Here is a 19810-nt window from a genome sequence, read left to right as displayed (position 1 = left end):
GTATACCAGGCGAGGTAGTTAACATCTCGCCACCGTGGCATGCTCTGTATTATAACAGCAGATGTCTGCTCATGAGCGAGGCGGGCAATGTAGTGATGACTGGGCAGCATACACACCCGCTTATCCAGCATGCGCTCCCGCACGTAGCCCAGCAGCTGGTCGTTAACCAGAGACAGGTCCTTCTTTGAAGCAGTGACGATGGAAACTATGACGTCATGCCTGATTGCTTCCTCGGGGTCGTGCGAACGCACCTTTAATATCTCTGCAAAAAAGAGATGCATTAATAAAATGCAATTCTCTCCCATAACAGAATCCCAAACTTACTTTTTTTTACTATAACGAGCCTTGTAATGTAGCTGATGTGATTAAACGATGTGAAACACAGCCAATTATGTAATTTATATTAATATAATTATAAAAACGCTAAATAGATATAAATTACCCAAGTATTATTTTAACAGACTGTGAAGTAATTCTAATTAAAATAATCAGCTGAGATCTGTTATCATTCATCCAATCTTCAATGCTAATCATTATTTAAGTAAGATAATAAAGTATATTGCATGATGTTGTCTTTGAGTATTTGGGTATGGCCATTATACCACATGATCTTGGTAAGCATCAATCATGCCAAAAGACAGAGGTGAAATCATCACTACTTAAGTAGTGAATGACAATTGTACTGTGTTCTCAGTTTAACACGTAGGCTTTCACGACCAATATTATCCATAACAGAGGTTTTTGGGTTAGATCGCGTAAATATAAATGTGTCGATAAAGCTGCCCCCACCCGACACAGCTAATTAGCAAGGTTTGTCAGGGAAACAAAACATGGCAATATGTTACTCGTTCAGCACACCGCTGTGTTGGAGAGTAAACCCACAACATTTACAATTCGAGTACGACGTTTCACCAATAATTACAAACAGCATCATCAGGCGACATCCAGAGTTGTGGACAAATCCTCCTGTTTCGATCTTAAATAGAGGGATAAGTGTGACGTCGTCACATGTACCGTGTTGTGTATGTATGGTAGCTGTAATACTGTTCTCTTACCAGTCAAGTCTTTTGTCAGATCTGGGTGGTTCATCAGGCAGTGGCTGGCAAATTTAACGCATTCCAACCTCACTGGCACATGGATGTCATTAAACCTAAATACAAAGATGACATTTAGCAGAATTAATAATAGCAACAGGATACAAGGCTTGTAATCTTTCCGCAGTGGTATGGAAAACTGTGAACTGGATGATAGCACCACAGCTTCTAAAACCATTTAAGTGTCAATACAAATGATGCCTTATCCCCTGTGTAAACCTAGATTATTGTGTAGAATGCTTTAAAAAATCCAGCAGCTTTATGTTAGGGGTGCGCCAACCGTATAAACAAACGGCTATCTTTTGAAATAAAGTTTTTATACCGTCCTAAAAAGCACTGCCAAAGTGCCTTGTTTTGTGCTGCCAGTTCAGAGTCTTTTGCTCCAAACATCTTAGCCAGCAGTTTTACCACAGCCAGTCGTTCTTCATTATCATTGCTCTGTGGAGAATGAAAAAAAACCCACCAAAAACAAATTAAACAATGCAGCCTAGACTTTATGAGTTAATTTACCAACTTTTAAGTTTCTTATTACCACATTAACTACACAGTCTGCACACCTTAATGTTGCATTATTACGTTGTTTGTGGGGGGCATGTAGTTAACGACAGGCATATACACTTCCTCAGGTCTATTTTAATAAACCACAGCCTCAATTTACAACACACACAACATGCCTACAGCCCAATCTCAGCAGCTAAACGGGGTTGGGCCATGGATTCTTGAATCTTTCTGTACAGAGTTTTAAGTGTTACCTCATCGCATACGTGAGTTTTCTCCAGGCACTGTGGTTCCCTCCCCCCTACGCTTAACACTTATGCATGAAATTTGCCAAACATTGAAATACAGAACCCTCCTGCAAAAAGCCAACACTCATTGAGGCTTTCCTGGACAAAGCAAGGTGCATTATAATGATTAAATGTAGCGAGCTTTGCGACGCAGAATAATAAAGCAGTTTAGAAATTAACGTTCAGTGTTCCCGCCGCTGTCAGCGGTGAGATTAATCATTTGCTCACCTTGAGCTTAAATTCCAGCTGTGGCAAGACGGAAAGCAGCAGGTGAGCGTCAATGTTGTAGAGTTCGAGGATGAGGTCAAACAAGTGTTCTGACAAATCACTCACGGACGTCTTACCCAACATGAGCACCTGGTTGAAGAACTGCAAAAGAAACCGGGCAAGGGGAAGAATTAGGGAGACAAAAAATCTTACGCAATGTCCAATGAGGTCATTTTCTTGAGCTAATAGGTTTGGTCAAGTGCAATGAGGCCCAATGTGTAATGTTGGTTAGGCACTATGTATACATCAGTTGTAATGCAAGAGCAGAAATCATTTCGAAATTACTAGTGTTTCCAAAAGTGAACAAAGATTAAACATCTCTCATGTCGCAAAAATGATCGTAACTTACATTCGTTATATAAGGCTCAATACTCTGTGCTGTCCTTTTCAAAAGTGCCTTTGACAATTCATATGCTTGCTTGTTCAAATTCTGTAAAATAGAAATATATTACACAATGGTATTCACAGGAAAATATTTTTAAAACCTTTAGTATCACATATTTGCTCAAGTCCGTAACTCCACTGATAAGGTGCTAACTGTTAAGACGTGAAACCAATTATATTCAACATACATACATAACAGGGAGATTAATGCAATTATTTACATGCACAAACATTTTTTATTACTCAATAAGCATAATTGTAAAAAAAAAAATCATTTTACCACACACTATTAATTTGAATATTACAATTTGAATATTTTACAATCGCTCCTATTATAGAGATACATTATATATACACACACACAAACACACCGTCTATAGAGATATAAACACAATGAAAATATTTCAAACTGAAATTACCCCACCAATCAGCGAACATAAAAACAAACATATACCATCAACATATTTAATTAATTCTAACATTCAGCTTAAGTTCCACCCACCATTAGCATTCTCAATAACATGATCAAATCTGACCCAGTGACTGAACCAACTCATCGGTGGGTATTTACTGAATGGGTGCAGGAGCACAGAAGTGAGTGCATTAAGAGGGTGCATTAATGAGCAATAGCAATATGAATGTAATAACTGCATGGACAATCAACTTTGAAAACTGAACGCACACTTCACCACACATTATAACCCGCACATCATTGAACATTCAGCTTCCACCCACTGACCCAGTGACCTAAGAAACCCCGTCAGCAGGTATTCAGAGATGGGAGTGGTGGCGGAGCGCAGAAGAGGGGAACATATGGGACAGCGACGGACCTTGTGCGATGGCACGAGGTTAACCAGGATGGCGTCGAGCAGTTCCTGGGAGACGCTGTCTCCCTCTGTGATGATGGAGCTCATCAGGTCCAACATGTGCATGTGCACCTTCTGGTTGTGTCCATTACTGTAATCATATACACAATAAAAAAATAATTAAAACAAATTATATTAAAAAAACTATTATGAGTCACCAGTCTGAAATTTCATATCCATGACCAGTGGGTAAGTCGGCCTGTTGGCAAGAGAGCATTAGCCCAGAATCACGTGGATCACCACCATCAAGAAATTCCTGATGCCATAAAATGGATAAAACTCAACTTAGTTTTCATGTTCAGTCAGTTCATTTTAATTGCCATATAAAAGGAAAAACACCAGGGCTTGAGTTGACATACCCACGTTCCTAGACCAATGGACGAGTAATGACTCTTCACCGACCCCGCACCACTTCCCCAGTGATTCGGTGAATTCAGTCACAAATTATGTAGCATTTCAATGCCACCTTGTTTGAATCGCTCGTTTTGACGTCTCATCTGTACATTTTTGTCTCCTCAATTGGTGTAAATGTAACCCATTATCTGTATAATTGGTAAATAACCCACTCTTAATGCACAATTGTATGGATGCATCATGAGCATAATCATCAGAATTGACTAAACAATCAATGCATCATGAACATGCCTGATAAGCTATGAAGGTCCGTGGACTGGGCCACTCCTGCTCCATTCACCCCCCCAACCCCACCCCCTCCCTACCCTCTACAGCCAGGGTTGGGGGGGGGGTCAGGGAGTGATCTTCATAGAACAACAGTGTTTAACATGGTCATGGATTAGGCTAGACCAGGGTTCTTAAAACGGACAGCCTGGGGCCAAATGGGGCCCACAAAAGCTCTTTCGAGGAGGGGCCTCGCCACCGAGAAGTATGGCTTGCCAAGAAAAACGGCTCACCGAGACACTGAGGGAAACAGATTAGTGAGATGAGAGAGTGATGAACGAAAAGAGATAGGACAGTAGAGAACTGCAAAGAAGAGATGAATCAAGATTGGTGAGATGGCAGTGAGATAAACAGGAGAAAGATGAGGCACTAACAAGAGGTACAGATTATCCGTGAACGTTATGATATCATGTGATGTCATAGCACCAGTACATATGATATCATATCTTAGGGTCTGCCAGTACAAGCTAGTTACGTCATTTGACAGAAAATGTTGTTTACAACCCCTGGGTTAAGCCTATTGAATGTTATATTTTAGTTTTTTTTGCCATGGGACGTAAGTTTCATTAAACCATTTTTATTTTATTAGGTAAGGCCCACTGAGCTATATAGTTATTTTTCAGAAGCGACCTGGCCACAAATGATAGCCCAACGAAGTGGCTTATCACGTGGAAATTTATAGCAGCCAAATACTCTAAATTTATGTTTCTAAATATGGAGGGAAGAACTGGAGAACCTGGAGAAAAATCCACGCGACCACAGGGAGAACATGCAAACCCCAAAAATACAGGCGTCAGGGCCGGGATCGAACCCACAACCTCCTCCATACCAGGTGAGGGAGTTAACATCTCGCCACCGTGGTGCCCCCATCACTAGATTAATCAATCTAGTGACATCAGTGTGAACATCTCACTTCTGCATTTACCAAGTGACAATTGGGCAGTTCCAAATAAGGCAACTTTAGTTAATTTTCAAAATCCTCCTCAGAATACACAAGGGTTATCAATTTGAAGGCAACTCTCGAAGTTTTAGAACAGATCACTGATTAAATAAGCCCATGTTTTAACCCACACACAAAATAAGTTTAACATACATACACTGAATGTATGCAAGAGCATTTGTCTCTTATAGGGGTAGACACAATATTGTATATCTGAATCTGTCATAATTGGTTGTATACTATTCCAGGGGTGGCCAATCATGGCTTCCAAGTCAAATACTATTCCGGCACAGTTCAAGTGCAGCTCGATAGACAGGTTGTCCCTTTCACATACTACAAAAAGAAATGACGAATTCTTGAAGTGTGAAAAACTTGATTTGAAGCTTTCGTGACTGCAGGAATTACTCTTTGGTTCTTTTGGTAAAGTCACGTAGAAAGAAATAAATTAATTAATAGAATACGACGTTTCGAATTTGTGTCTCTCTGTGTGTCTCTGTGTCTGTGTGTCTCCGTGTCTGAGTTTTGCCTCTCTCAAATTTAGTTCTACCTGATGACGACTGCTTGTGTTGCAATCAAAACATCGTATCTATTTTTTTCTACGTGACTTTACCGAAAGAACCAAAGAGTCTTGAAGTGTGCTTAATACAAAAGCTTTCGCGACCAATATTATTCATAATCAAGGTTTTTGGGTTAGGTCTCATAAGTATAAATGTGTCGTAACCCTCCACCACCTAACACAGCCAGTAAGGTTTGTCACGTAAACACATCGCACCAATTAGTTACTACTTCAGCCCACCAGTGTGTTGGACAGTAAATGCACAATATTTACAATTTGAGTACGACGTTTCTCTGGCAATTACATCCAGCATCATCAGGCGATTTGCCAGAAAAGTGTGACATCTGAAATGTCTTCATCTTCATCTGAGACAGCAGCCCTGGGCTATATGCAATTATTTGTATTCCTCCACTCACATGAAGATGCATATACCGGTAGTTATAATTAAATATCTCCCACCAATCATAAACCTCCTCTTTGCTAATTCATGCTATTTCTTGTGATGAAATCTTCAAAAATTTGTATGTTGTGTTCCTGAATTCAATGCCAAATTGTTTTGCAGTTCTGTTCATTCAATCTTCAGTCTCGCATCTCCATCTGTTCTCATAACTTTTCTCAACATGTGTTTGTGGTTTTCAAACTATTTGCTGTTCATTAGCTTTCTAACCCTTCCTCCACTTTCAATGCACTATTCTTTGATATGCTAATGAATGTATTATATAAAACGGTTACATCCAATTCATCATTATGATCATCTAGGTATAGGTTTTAAGTTAACGTATATTTATCTCCCTGCTGACCTAGACGTTTTATGTTTACCATCTTAGTTTTGACTGCAATGAACGTTTCCCTCTCTCGACAGAGACATCTGACAATCTGGGGTTTATCAAGTCAAATCTCGTTATAAATTCATCCTTTGAGCTTCTTAATTTAAAAAAGTATTCATTATTTTCATATTTTTGCTGGCTGCAAACTCCTAGTAGATGCTTATCTGTCCCCTTGCTCTCCAATGCCAAACGTACCAATAATTGTATCGTCTCTGCATCGTTTATCTACTTTTCCATTAATATCACCCATTACGATGTTGTAATGTACTCTACTCTCATTTAATGGTTTGGTAATTTTCTTATATATTTGGTCTACATCTTCATCATGTTCATAATAAAGATTTTTGGGTTAGATCGCGAAGTCGTAAACCCACCTCCACCCGACAGCCAATTCGTAAGGTTTGTCACGTAAACAAATTGTGCAAAATAGTTACAAGTTCAGCACACCGGTGTGTTGGAGAGCAAACCCACAAAATGTACAATTTGAGAATATTTCGCTGATGATTATAACATCAATGTAGCATCAGGTGTAACTGCTCCAGTGAGTACTGGACCAGTTACACCTGATGACGGAGGCTTGTGTTGCTTCCGAAACGTCGTGATTTAATTTAGTTATTTTCATTTATTATTATTTTATTATTATTATTTTACCTACGTGACTTTACCGAAAAAACCTAAGAGTATGAATCCTTGCAGTCACGAAAGCTTCAAATCTAGGATTATAACATCATCAGGCGATAGCCATAATTTGTCAAGTATTCCTGTTTCCAATCTTAAATGGAGTGACGTGATGTCATCACTGTGCGCCTATAAGTGTGCGATCTGTTTACTCGATATAACTAAAACAACTTCATGAATATTGGTTACGAAAGCCTCCGTGTTTAAATTCGTCATGGTTTATTGCTACAGCTTATACTAGAAAGATCTATCATATTTAGTATTTTGAGAGCCTGAGTGTAAGCTGGGAAACTTTATCTGATTAACTATCGAACTATAACACATGTCTGATTCTTCAAGAGACGATGAAGCCTCTGTTATAACTGTGAGCTCTCATTCTATGATAAAAGAGGTTGTCACCCTTTAGAAGTACAATGTCTTGAGTTATTCCCTCTCCTTATCACCTCACTGATGCCAACTCCATCTAAATTTATTTATCTCAATTCTGTCTCCATTACAACTTTTGAATCTTCAGACAAAGTTCACACATGGTGATGATCCAATGATGAGGCCCCCCTTTTCTTAGAAAATGATTCATAACGTCGATTGCACCTATACCAACCCGCAATTTATCATGGATGGTGAATTCAGAGTTCAGAATCAGAATATTTATACTGGAGGAATCCGATAAACTATAAAGCATTTCACAGACGTCCAATACAAAAACATACTAGTGCAAAGTACAAGAAGGTAAACAAATCATCCAAAAACATACCAAATGAAACTAAACCATCCCCATCCTACCAGGCAAAGCCCACTGAGAGGTATTAACTTATTTTTCAGACGTAACCTGGCCACAAATGATAGCTCAAGAAAGTGGGTTATCATTTGGACATTTACAGCAAAAAAAATAATCTAAATAATCTAAATAGATGCTTCTAAATCTAGAGGGGAAAACCGGAGGACCCGGAAAAAAATTCCACGCGACCACGGGGAGAACATGCAAACTCAAAATATACAGGCGACGGAGTTGGGATCGAACCCCCGACCTCCGGCATACTGGGTTTTAGCCTGGAAGATATGCAAAGCCACAACTTTGCGGAACGGCCCCCACTGGCTCAAGGGTCAATTCGGACAAAAGCATGCAACAGTTTTACCTACATTACTGGGGGATAGGGTGTCGAGAATGGTTTGCCTGAAGATGCGTGAGGGGCCAGACGCATTTCCCAATGCGTCTGTAAAGTGGGCATTAATTAAATAATGAGCAGTCAGTGTACAGCTATGTATGTTTTACATCTATAAATGCACAGCTGCTTAAAAAAAGGTGGACTGCTTTTGTTATCTACTGACAAGCTAAAACATTTACAGAACTTAACTTTAATATTAAGCACTATAATGCATTTTTAACAAGTCAAAAAAACTACAGTGGTTCAATGCAACGCGTAATGTTTAGTCGACAGAACAGCAGGCTTACGATTTGCTTTTCTGCACAAGACTCTGCAGGCTTGTGAACTCTCTTTACACGATATGCCAGTGAGACAAAGAAATGCGCGATGGCTGAACAATACCGTTGAGTCTAAAAACCCCATCCCCCACAACCCAGTGGGCCTCCTATAATGGAAAATGTATCAATTGTCGTTTTTCACACAGGAAATGTTCCATGATTACATGATGGACATAAAGAGAAACAGATGAATTAGAGAAAACAGGTTAAAGAAATTGTTCTAACTGTTTAAAGACAAGTCAAGGAGGCTTGGTCAGGACACAGGGTTATAAGGGAAGACTGATGATCAAGAATAATGACCTAGTGGTAGCTACGGGATGGGAGGTACCCGAGGGGGCATGCACCGAAGAGATGGAGGGATTAAATCAGCGTATGTGCAGGTGCTTGGTGGATTAATTTATCATGGGATAATGATGTGATGAAGGCTCGCAGAAGATGTTATCGGTGGATTGATCGTCGCTGACGAATTTACACTGTACCAGCATTCCGGATGAAAGCAGTCAAATATATCTAATGATGGCAATTAATAAAAAGCCATCCTTGTTGTCAAACAATTCCATAAACAAAACGCCAATGTGTACACACACACACTAGAGGTCTGACAATACATGCCACTTGAGCACGAATAACAACTGAAAGGGAAAAGGAAAGGCGGCTGTGCGCGCATTCTAAACCTACCCTGTAAGTGTGCACTGTAAAACCTGCATTCCGACATGTGGAGGAGGGGCAGTGAACTCACACCATTTGCCTGCCTGCCTGCCGCTTGCTGCTCATGCTACACTCTTGTTGCCGTGCCAGTGCTGCTGCATAACAAAACCGGTCCGCAGGGAGGGAGGGAAGAGAAGTGCGCGCCCTGACAGGCTTGAGGAAGGCCTTGCCGTGCAAACCAAAAAGCCTACAACAGCTCACTAACAAAAGTAGATAGAATAAAAGGCCCTTATATATGGGCAGTAGGGGTTTTAAATTAATGTATCACGCGCAACCCAAAAGTCAATAAGAACCATGTGTGTTTTATGTAGGACATTCGCAAATAGAATTAATGATACTGGTAAGCTGCATTTAGATAATGTTTCTAATTAATACGTATGTACGTACAATAATGTATGCTTAACTTCTTTCGTACCGTACGTAGCCAACCGTGCTAATAGGAGGTGCGGGAGGTAAGGACAAAAAACTAAACACGAAAAAAGTTATAAAGAATGTAGTTTTCTATCATCAACATTTTTTAAAAATACATCTGTTACACGATTGTTTCCAAGTGAATCGATTTAAAATAATACATGATTATGGATTTTTATTTTGGAAAATCGTTGCTAATCTAATTTTATAGGAAACGTATTTTCAGCAGAGAAGTAGCATCTAATGACATCCATTCGGGTTTGAGACTTTAGGCTACATTTTGACACTTTAGGCTACGTCATGTAGGAGGCTAATGCTCAACAAAATGACGAACTGATAAGATAAACAAAATATGAATGCGCCTATTTATGTATAATGGAGGAATCCGATGAGCTATAAAGCTATTTTTTTCACAGAAGACAGTACACAGTTGACTAAATCATACAAAAGACCACTCCGGAAACCCCACTAATGATGAAGAACTGAATGGAGTGGACTGTGCGGTGTCACCAATTTTGATCAGCGGCCAGGCGATTCATCTCATTAGCTTTGTAAACTTTGTCAAGGAAGGGGTTGTGGGGTAGCAAAGATCCGTGTGAGTTCAAGATATTTACACAAGGCAATCAAAACGAGGAGTTTGAAGGGAAACTTGGAAGACACGTTTCTACAGTGAAAAGCATCACTATTCATGAAGAAAACAGAGGGGAAACCTCAGGACTGGCTTTAAAAACAAAAGCACGGACACAGTGGACGGACAAATGATCTAGCATGACGGTCCTGCAAGGAGCTGGCAAAACATGTTGTAAGTTGTAACTAGGCAAATGAAAAATTATCTCCAGCAGGATGTCCCTCTTAGCATTATGATGAAATTCAATTACCGTCTGGTAAGAGCAACACTTTTAAGGTACCTTTTGGAATGACTGTATTTGAGTGGTTTGTGTTGAGTCAAGGAAGCATAACCAACAAAAGCAGTATATCAAGAGAGCATTGCTGTGTATAAATCCTTCGTGAAAAATCAATCATCTGCCTGACATTGAGGGTGAAACCATGTTCGAAGACAATTAACTGAAGGATAAAGACTCCAAAGGCCATTTCAGGACCCTGGACAGTCAAACCTTATACTTTAGCCTATGATCCAAATTGAATATCTAAGTTAGTTATTCAAATAACAGGCGGTTAATGTATCTGTGCAAGAGTCATACAAGTGCCAATCGTCAGAGATAGCATTTACAAATGCCTGACTTGCACATACGTAAAATTAGTGCGTGGCACAGATCCAGATACCTCAATAAGACACTACGATTTACACTAAAAGTGAATTATTAGAATGCTGTATTTTTTTCAAAATATTGCTTATATGCTATACATCTTAGCTTACTACAGTAACAATTCCATTGGCAATACAGGTTACAAACTATAGCCATTCTCTCTGTCCTTGTCAGGTACATGATTTAGTATTGTGAACACTAAATTCAGAATGTATCATCCTTAAACTGCTCAAGGACGTAATACTTTTAAGGTGTATGGGCTAGTCATCGCTGTGAAACACGTTGACATCATACAATAAAACATTATAAATTACGAGCACCTTTACCTACAGTGCTGCACAAGACAACCCAATGCAAAGCTTGAAAATACAACATCCAACGAGCAACCGATATGGCATGTGCAAAACCCATTCTCTGCAGCAATATATAAACATCATTGTACACTTGCAACGCTGGGGACGTTATAAAGATTTGTATTAAAGGATTTAGCTACTTCAACCTGTTAAACCGACAGAACTTAGTTACTTAGTTCTTATGTTTGAAACACTGAAGGGCATGTAATTTTTTTCTAAGCCAACAACACAATTCTTAAGGGGAAAAAACTAATTTATATTTAGGAGAAATAACTGATCTAATTTTAACTGTGACAAGATGATCTTAAGCAATTTAAACTCACTTGAATAATCTGCTATAAGGCATTATTTTGTGGGTTTCTTTGATTTGGGAATTGCAATACTTTATCCTCGACCATTACTGCAGATAGCATTTCCACTGCTTTCAGAATTCACACAGATAATCTTACTTAACCTTCACATGGCTATAAATCAAGACCGAATACCAATATATAACAATCCGACAAATATTACATATGAATAAACATTAAGAATTAATAAATCAGTAATTTTTTTAAAGACCAGAGCTCACTGCACATTGCTTGTATCTCTTGCATCGTTTCTTTTTAATTCACTATTTGAACAATGCAGTTTTGCTTTGAGATAAAATACAATTTCTAAATGAGACGATTTTGCAAATTTCGATTTAAAGCTTTCGTGACTGCAGGGATTAATCTTCTTGGTTCTTTCGGTAAAGTCACGTGACTTTACCGAAAGAACCAAGAAGATTTTGCAAATGTGCAAACAACTTCTACTCATGAATCTGAGTGCTAAATAACAAAATAACTTGAATGCAGAAAAATATTTCAGCGATGGAAGATGAACTATGAAATAATGCTGAACTTGGCAAATTAACAATTACTTGTCAGATCAAACAATGTTCAGTTTCAGCCATAACACTCAGAGCAGCTAAAACACGTACAGCCTATAAAATGTTACGTATGTGTGACCATGAAAACATGTGGCTATGTGAAATGTATACCAGTTACAACACAAAAATTCTTACAAACATAATCAAGGAATACAAATAAAAATGAAGGCCTGCTTGAGTTTTGATGTTTGGTTATTAAATAATTCAAATTCAGAAAACCTAGGAGGTCTCAAAGTGGAATTTCGTTATGACACATGATGTAAAAATATATCTAGATGTGTTGGGAATACAAAAATAGATCAACCTAACATGCAAAATATGCTACCCATGGTAGATAAAAATAAACAGGTTTCCAACAAACTTGTTTTAAATTAATTAAAATATACAAAATAAGACGCATTGTTTATAATCTTAACACAGCACATGCAACACGGCAGGCTTCTTCGTCTATATTTCCCAGCGGGCCACGTAAAATAAACTTCCCGAGTGCTGGCAGGCCATATGATTATGTCACATGTACAGTTGTTATGCCACCATCACCACGTGGCATCGTGGCATCGCGTCTGTACATGCGACCTCTAACGCGGACCTGGTCACCTGGTGTCTTATCAATATCTCGTTCATTTCTATTTATCTTCTATCTATATTTATAAAAGTAAAAAAAAAATTGTGGGTTTGTGGTGGGGTTTGTGGGTCTGTGTGTTCGCGCGCTTGCTAAGGATTTGGCTCTCCAATTGTGGGGTTTACGTAAAATAAAAATAGCCAGGTACCACGCCGTAAGCCCCGCCGTGAGCAAACGCTATTCCTTTTTCACATCCGTCAACTTTTAATTAGTTTAATTAGCGATTTAGTGCGATTTTTGTGCGCTTCCTTTATATTTATGAAGCGAGCACGACCATACCAACTCACGCGCCTTTGGTGGGGGGGACGGCCCATGCCAAGTCGCACGCCTTTGGTGGGAGTGAGGGGGACATTTCATTTCGCGTTAAAAATTCTATAAAAAAACACTAAACGCTCAGGTAAATTCTTCACTGTGTCATGTCCCCCCCCACCCCGATGCGTGGAGTTACTACTATACAGTCGTATAGGCCGTAGATATTACTGCAGAGCAGCCGGGGAGATCGTGGCTAGGGGGGGGGGGGGATCAAGGGTAGCAACCCAGCCCCAGCCTGCCAAGGTGCCACCTCAGCCGGCTGGACAATGTAGGCAAGGCCGGAGGCTCTGCACAGAACTAGGCCTCACCACGCCACTGTCAGGTGAGTACTTTGTGCTATAGTCAGCATGTACTACTGTAGTGATAGCAGGTACCACCACAGTTCAGCATGCACTGCTGTACTCATAGCAGGTACCACCACAGTCAGTACGCACTGCTGTTAGATTTTTAAGAGTGGTTTTGAAATATTTTTTTGGCCCCGGCAACGCCGGGTATATAAACTAGTTCTCAATAATATTTCTCTCTTGTCGACAGCTCTTACCTTATCGTCTCAAGCTCACTACATTTTGCAACTCCTATCTCGGTGAATCTTTAAGAGCATTCACGGGTCACACACATGGGCGGGGGGGGAAGCACGCCAATCTAGGGTTCTAAGTCACTCTCAATTGAGTGGGCACCCATCAGCCCTGAATATTGAATTACAAGGAGCAGCATTCACATGCCAGTGAATGGTGTGCCCATCAATTTATGTTCAAGGCTTAATGACCGAAGTAGTGAGGACACAAGTGGCCATGGTGACGTGATATTGCGTGCAAAAACTTTAGATTTTCAGCGCATTCATGACACGATTTACAAATTAATTTAAGCAATCCATTTTGCAAGAATGCACAACCAGTGTAACCCTCTCATGCAAAGTGTGGCTTGTCATATGATGAACACAAACATTATTTTTAATGATCACATTTTTAAAAAATGTAGTTTTTACATAACCCGACACTTACTTTATGACAGAGAAAAGGGTCCTGTAGAGCTGTGTGAAGATGTCATTGCTTTCTTCAAGTTCAAAACAGATATTGTATGACTTGACCCATGCCAGGTTCTGTAGAAAGATCATACCAAACTAAAGTTTAAAACATTTTAAATGAACGAGCAGATATTTAAATGGGGTTTCTAACACCGGATTTTCATATTGTTGGACTCTGGTGTTTTATAAAAGTTATTTTGAAGTTAAATTTCTTCTAAAAACTACATAGCATAAAATAACTTCATGTAATTAGAGTGATAAAACATGCTCATACACAAAATGTTGTCCTCATGACTTAAACAGTTTGAAATTTTTGGGGTGTATTTGTCATATTACTGTATCAATGAAAACCCCACGTTTACAATACCATGTGACCTGATAACGTTGTAAGAACCAGATCACTAAATAATTATGCATAATTTTTGCACCCTAAATTTTAGGCTAAATGTCAACATTCATTGACTTAAAACACAATGGGTTCAAAGTTGATAATAGGTAAAAATATTAGTCTGTGTAAAAAGAGTTAAGGTTTTGTACGAGTTAAGGTTTTGTACGCGTCAAGCAAAAAAATATAGACATGTCAATTGTCAGTGACCAACAATTTTACAGCAATACTCTTTCCATATACATACAGGGCATGCAAAATGTGGCGTAACATGCAAAAGGCCCAATGGCAGAATGATGCGAGTGGAAGAGACTTGTTCAAGCTATGCTGGACTTGCAGGTCAGGCAGCCAGTGGCTGGGCAGTGGCATGTCATGTTATTCAATCCTTGTGATGTTCTGTTTGATTATTAAATGTGTTCATAACAGACACTTAGTTTGCAGTCCTTGAAAATCAGTAGAAGTTGTATATTGTGTAAAAACCACTCTTACCTCCAACAAATAGAAATATCTGTTGAATTGAGCACTTTTAGTATCTTCCAGCCCCTTCAACTGACGCGTGATAAACATGAATATGTCCTGAAATGTAAAAAATTAATATATTGTAATCAATAAGTGACAAACAGAAAACGTGTTTTCGTAATATTATACACACACCATTATAATGACCAAATAAACTTACAAAAATGGTATTTTGTCTGAGTATCACCCATTTCAGTGTACACAAGTCAGACATATAACGATCAAACAAACAGCACTCAACAGCTGACTGCATAAAGTGTGAGGATGCAGTAGGCAATTATCTGTTGAATGCAACAATCATCCTTACCTTAATCTTGTCTGGAGAAGTATACGGGGCCTCTGGTGCATAGACTCGGAAAATATCAGCGAGACAACAAGCCACAAGCAGTCTCACATCTTTGTCTGAGTGTTTGAGAAAAAAGTCAGAAGCCAGATGCAAGGCCAGGGGCATGTACTGCTCTTTCTCCTCCTCAGAGTCCTGGTCCATGTCCATGAACGTTTTCACAACCATCTGTATTTCAACCAGAGAAAGGCCAGTCAACAGCCAAACCAACTAAGTACTATACTGAAACCCATTCACACCTATCAATGCCACACAAGATTACAATGAATTTGGTTAAGTGCTGACACATCAGCTTTAATATGACTTCAACTAAACATTTACCGATTATGTTCGTGCAATAAAATATTTTGATGCCTTTAAAATTATTGGTGGTATAAATTGTTAATCATTAACCAGATAAGTGTATTATTTCAATGGCATCTTTAGTCTCATGATGACGATTATTTTTTCAACTCTAAAGTTAAAGCAAAGAAAATATCAAACCAAAATTGCCACAGATCTTGAAATCTCCAAGGAAAATGTATCATGGAGCATGACTCAACATATGGTTGGTTATGTCCTTTAAAAATATAAATATAGTGCAAATAAAAACTCATATTTCGTATAATATATTTTCAATCCCCATTACTCTTTACTGATCCAAATCATTTGGATTAAAATTGTCAAAAATAAAAAAAACATTCATAGTTTCAAACCACAAGTGTTCATGAAAGTAACAACAAAAACACAACAAAAAAATTAACATGTAAATAGTGCTGTTCACGCTGTACCTTTAGCCTCCTGACAATCTCCTCTTTTGAAATCTTATCGGTGATTTCCTTGACGCCTGGTGGATAAACAATCTTCCTATCGTTGGAAGGTCCCTTGGCCTGGGCCATGGTGACTTTTAACAACACCACCAATGCTCTTTGGGAACTCGATAACTATCCCAGGGTAGATGAATCTGCGGTGAAACATTCAGGCAAAGAGTTACCATTTCATCCGTTGGATGCATTTCATGTCCTAGTTCTGTAACCTGATAATCATAGTCTGCTTATTAAGAACCAATAAAAACCATCATAAACAAATGAACAGGCTTAAAAACAGTGGGTGCTACGTTTAAAATGTGCTAATACTTTTACTTTCCACAATAAATGCTCATATTTTTCTATGCAAACCTAAATAAATCATGGAAATAAAATCGGGTAGGTAATCAATCTCGAGTCAGCACAGTACCGTTAACATTAAAATCATTCACGTTGGAAGTCTGTGGGATTGCACAATGATGTATGGTCATTTCCACATAATTGTTTTTAACCACTATATTTTCTATACTCTCCAAAATATAGAAAATATAGTGATGATGTTGGTTCAAATGTGGGCTCTGTGCGATGAAAGCATTGTATTAATCCATGAATTCATCCAGAATGAGTCACAAACAACTGTTGGCTGTCCCAACGCACAGGATTGGTGCTTCCAAAACATCAGGTTAGTTCACATTGAAGGGAAACTATGCAGTGACATAATATTTTCACCCACGTGCAAAACCAAGCACACTTACAACAAATGCTATTAATTGTACTTCTACAGGTCGAGAGCGCGATTAAAGCCACAAGCCATGTAGACGTACATCTGATAACTGTACATAATACACGTTATGTTTAACATCTTCACTTTTAATAAACATCTCGGCACATCGTCTATGGGCCTTCTAGATCAATATTTTCCAGCAGCATTAGTTTAAACAAACTCTGGATCGGTGTCATCAGCTGTTAAGACAAATGCCACGATTCATAGTGATGCAGATATGCAATTGTACTCAAATTTAATTGGACCATCACAATCAATATACAGTAGAAGACGTCTGCATTGTTACACTTTGAATAACTCGATGTACAGAATAACTGCAACAGTAACTCGTCTGCTCCGCACATCACCCCCAGTAATGAAGTCAACAGTCACTTTCACAGCGTCAACAATAACCGGGCCCCGCTCATACCCCAGCAAAATGTTTCAGCAAAGTGCACAAAACGAGAAAAGACGAAACCCCAAATCCGCAGACCCACACACTCTGCAATGAACTACACGTCAGCACTGTACCGCACTGTATTGTACCACACAGCGGCGTGCATAAGCACGTATTACCATATCTGTAACGGTTTACTTCAGTAAGACTCTTCGTGCAATAATTTAATATAAACAAAAACTGATACATAGTGAAGGACCGACCGACCCACCCATCCAGGCCACGAACGCACGGCCGGGTCTCACGCCACTTTCCCCCGGGAGAGATCTATCCGAGGACCGAGGTCTCACCTAGGCCCCGCTGGGTGTAGTCGCCAAAATCCGACCGACTTCTCAAAATGTACGTAACTACACTATGAACACGCGGGACGTGACAGAAAAACTTTTTATTCCTCAACTATGTTTAATTTGCGAATTTTAACGCAAATTAAAATGTAAAATGTCTGAGTTTCGAGCGCAGAGGCCTGGGGTGGACTCGGATAGCGTGAACGTCGGAAACGGGAAACAAAGTAAAACATTACATTTCATTAAACGAACAACAATTTAACGTTTGGAACGTTATTATATAAACATTAAACATCGTACTTTTTGGACGAGCAATGATTCTAAAATTATGAGTTCATGTTAACCCTGAAGCCGCGGTTGACGTGTTGAGGATAAACGCATTACATTAACCAAAAAATCTGCCCGTGCTTTGTACTGTAAATATCGTACAAAACAATAGCGTGCATTAAAAAAACCACACACAATAAGGTGTTTGTGAGAGGTAGAGAAAAATAACTCGACGTTTCGATCCAGAGCCCTTCTCCAGAAACAGTAAAGACATCATCCCATTTCAATGAAGCCCTGCAAGAATACTTACTGTATCCTACTTACGACACTTGTTATATAAACATCGACACTAATACAAACAATAACTAGAAACACTCACTTAAAGTGCGGCTTTCAGCTCCCCATGGACACTCACCTAACCCCCCCCAACCCGCTGGGTCGAGCCCAAGTGATGTTGATGGTGGTGTTGATGTTGATGGTGGTGTTGATGGTGATGGTGATGTGGATGGTGGTGTTGATGGTGATGGTATTGATTGATGGTGGTGTTGATAGTGATGTTGATGGTGGTGTTGATGGTGATGTTGATGGTGTTGATTTATGGTGGTGTTGATGGTGATGTTGATGGTGATGTTGATGGTGGTGTTTATGGTGGTGTTGATGGTGGTGTTGATGGTGATGTTGATGGTGGTGTTTATGGTGTTGATGGTGGTGTTGATGGTGATGTTGATGGTGGTGTTGATGGTGATGTTGATGGTGGTGTTGATGGTGATGTTGATGGTGATGTTGATGGTGGTGTTGATGGTGATGTTGATGGTGGTGTTGATGGTGATGTTGATGGTGTTGATTGATGGTGGTGTTGATGGTGATGTTGATGGTGGTGTTGATGGTGTTGGTTGCCGTAACTGCAAAGTGAATATGTTTGAGGTGGAAGTGGAGGTGATTTTAGTGGTGGTTGCTCTTGATGGTTGGTGGTGGTGCTGATGTTGGAGGTGATGTTGGGGTGATGATGGTCGTGGTATTGGATGTTGCTGATGGTGGAGATGAAGTTGGCACTTCTTGGCGATATTGATGATGGTGGAGACACGATGGTTGCTATAGCAATAATGACAAGTGTCAATTACTAATAATGACGGTGCTGATGATGCCCCCTTGCTACCGATGCTTGTTTTACAAATCGATGCGAGTGACAATTATTTGAACGTTGCTGGTCATGCTACTGATGGGTGCCGATGCTGACTGGTCGTGGACCGTACTTGCCTATTGCCGACGCGTACGCTTGTATTCTTGGTTTTTTTTTTCAAAAAAAACCCGCTCTCAAAACGAAGCTTATCGCTTTCAATTGTTTCCGAAGCAAATTTCGACGCTGAACTGACGACGACTGGCAAACGAACGCTTCGCGGTCGACGAACCGCCCCCCCACACGCACATACACACACCACCACACGGCGCAACAACAACTCCACACAGCGGCGGGCGCGGGCAAATGGCGCCAAACGCTGAGGGGGCCGCGTCGCGCGCAGCTCGATGAGAAGTGGGGGGGGGGGCCCCCACCACCAACCTCCACTCCCGCCTTCTCACTCCTCCTCCTCCCATTGGACGGCCGCCCCCTCCCCCGGGTGGGCAATCGCGGCCTCCGCTAAGCCAATGGGAAGCGTCGTTACAACGCGAGCGGGGTTTGTGGTTCGGGCTGCTGCCGCTTGCTGCTCGCTGTTGCCTTTACGCGAGGGTGGAGGGGGTGGAGGGGGTGGAGGGGGTGGAGGGGGTGGAGGGGGTGGAGGGGGGCTGGGGGGGTGAAGGGGGGCTGGGGGGGTGTGGAGGGGGAGCTGGAGGGGGGGGTGTAC

General features: G+C 40.2%; 1 protein-coding gene across 5 annotated transcripts in view; it reads right to left on the bottom strand.

Annotated features, from left to right (window-relative positions):
* PDS5B (PDS5 cohesin associated factor B) overlaps positions 1 to 19475 on the bottom strand; it is a 43041-nt gene extending 23566 nt beyond the window's left edge. For 2 of the 5 annotated variants that reach the window (XM_078600989.1, XM_078600992.1), the window contains exons 1-11: positions 19227 to 19475; positions 16184 to 16356; positions 15378 to 15581; positions 15041 to 15127; positions 14144 to 14241; positions 3361 to 3487; positions 2496 to 2576; positions 2108 to 2248; positions 1417 to 1532; positions 1056 to 1150; positions 117 to 262 (exon numbers count right to left, since the gene is read on the bottom strand). In XM_078600989.1, the coding sequence (XP_078457115.1) occupies positions 117 to 262; positions 1056 to 1150; positions 1417 to 1532; positions 2108 to 2248; positions 2496 to 2576; positions 3361 to 3487; positions 14144 to 14241; positions 15041 to 15127; positions 15378 to 15581; positions 16184 to 16291 (1203 nt within the window). In that variant the 5' untranslated portion in view covers positions 16292 to 16356; positions 19227 to 19475. Of the gene's footprint in view, positions 1 to 116; positions 263 to 1055; positions 1151 to 1416; positions 1533 to 2107; positions 2249 to 2495; positions 2577 to 3360; positions 3488 to 9236; positions 9281 to 14143; positions 14242 to 15040; positions 15128 to 15377; positions 15582 to 16183; positions 16357 to 18348; positions 18369 to 19222 lie in introns of those variants that run through there. The other 3 variants (XM_078600990.1, XM_078600991.1, XM_078600993.1) reach the window with 3 other exon arrangements.
* Between the last annotated feature and the right edge of the window lie 335 nt (positions 19476 to 19810).

This window comes from Lampetra planeri, chromosome 15 (assembly GCF_965212315.1).
Source record: "Lampetra planeri chromosome 15, kcLamPlan1.2.h2, whole genome shotgun sequence".
In the NCBI taxonomy this organism is placed as follows: domain Eukaryota; kingdom Metazoa; phylum Chordata; class Hyperoartia; order Petromyzontiformes; family Petromyzontidae; genus Lampetra; species Lampetra planeri.
The sequence above is the reverse complement of the archived record's forward strand: the minus strand, read 5'-3'. Positions and strand labels throughout refer to the sequence as shown.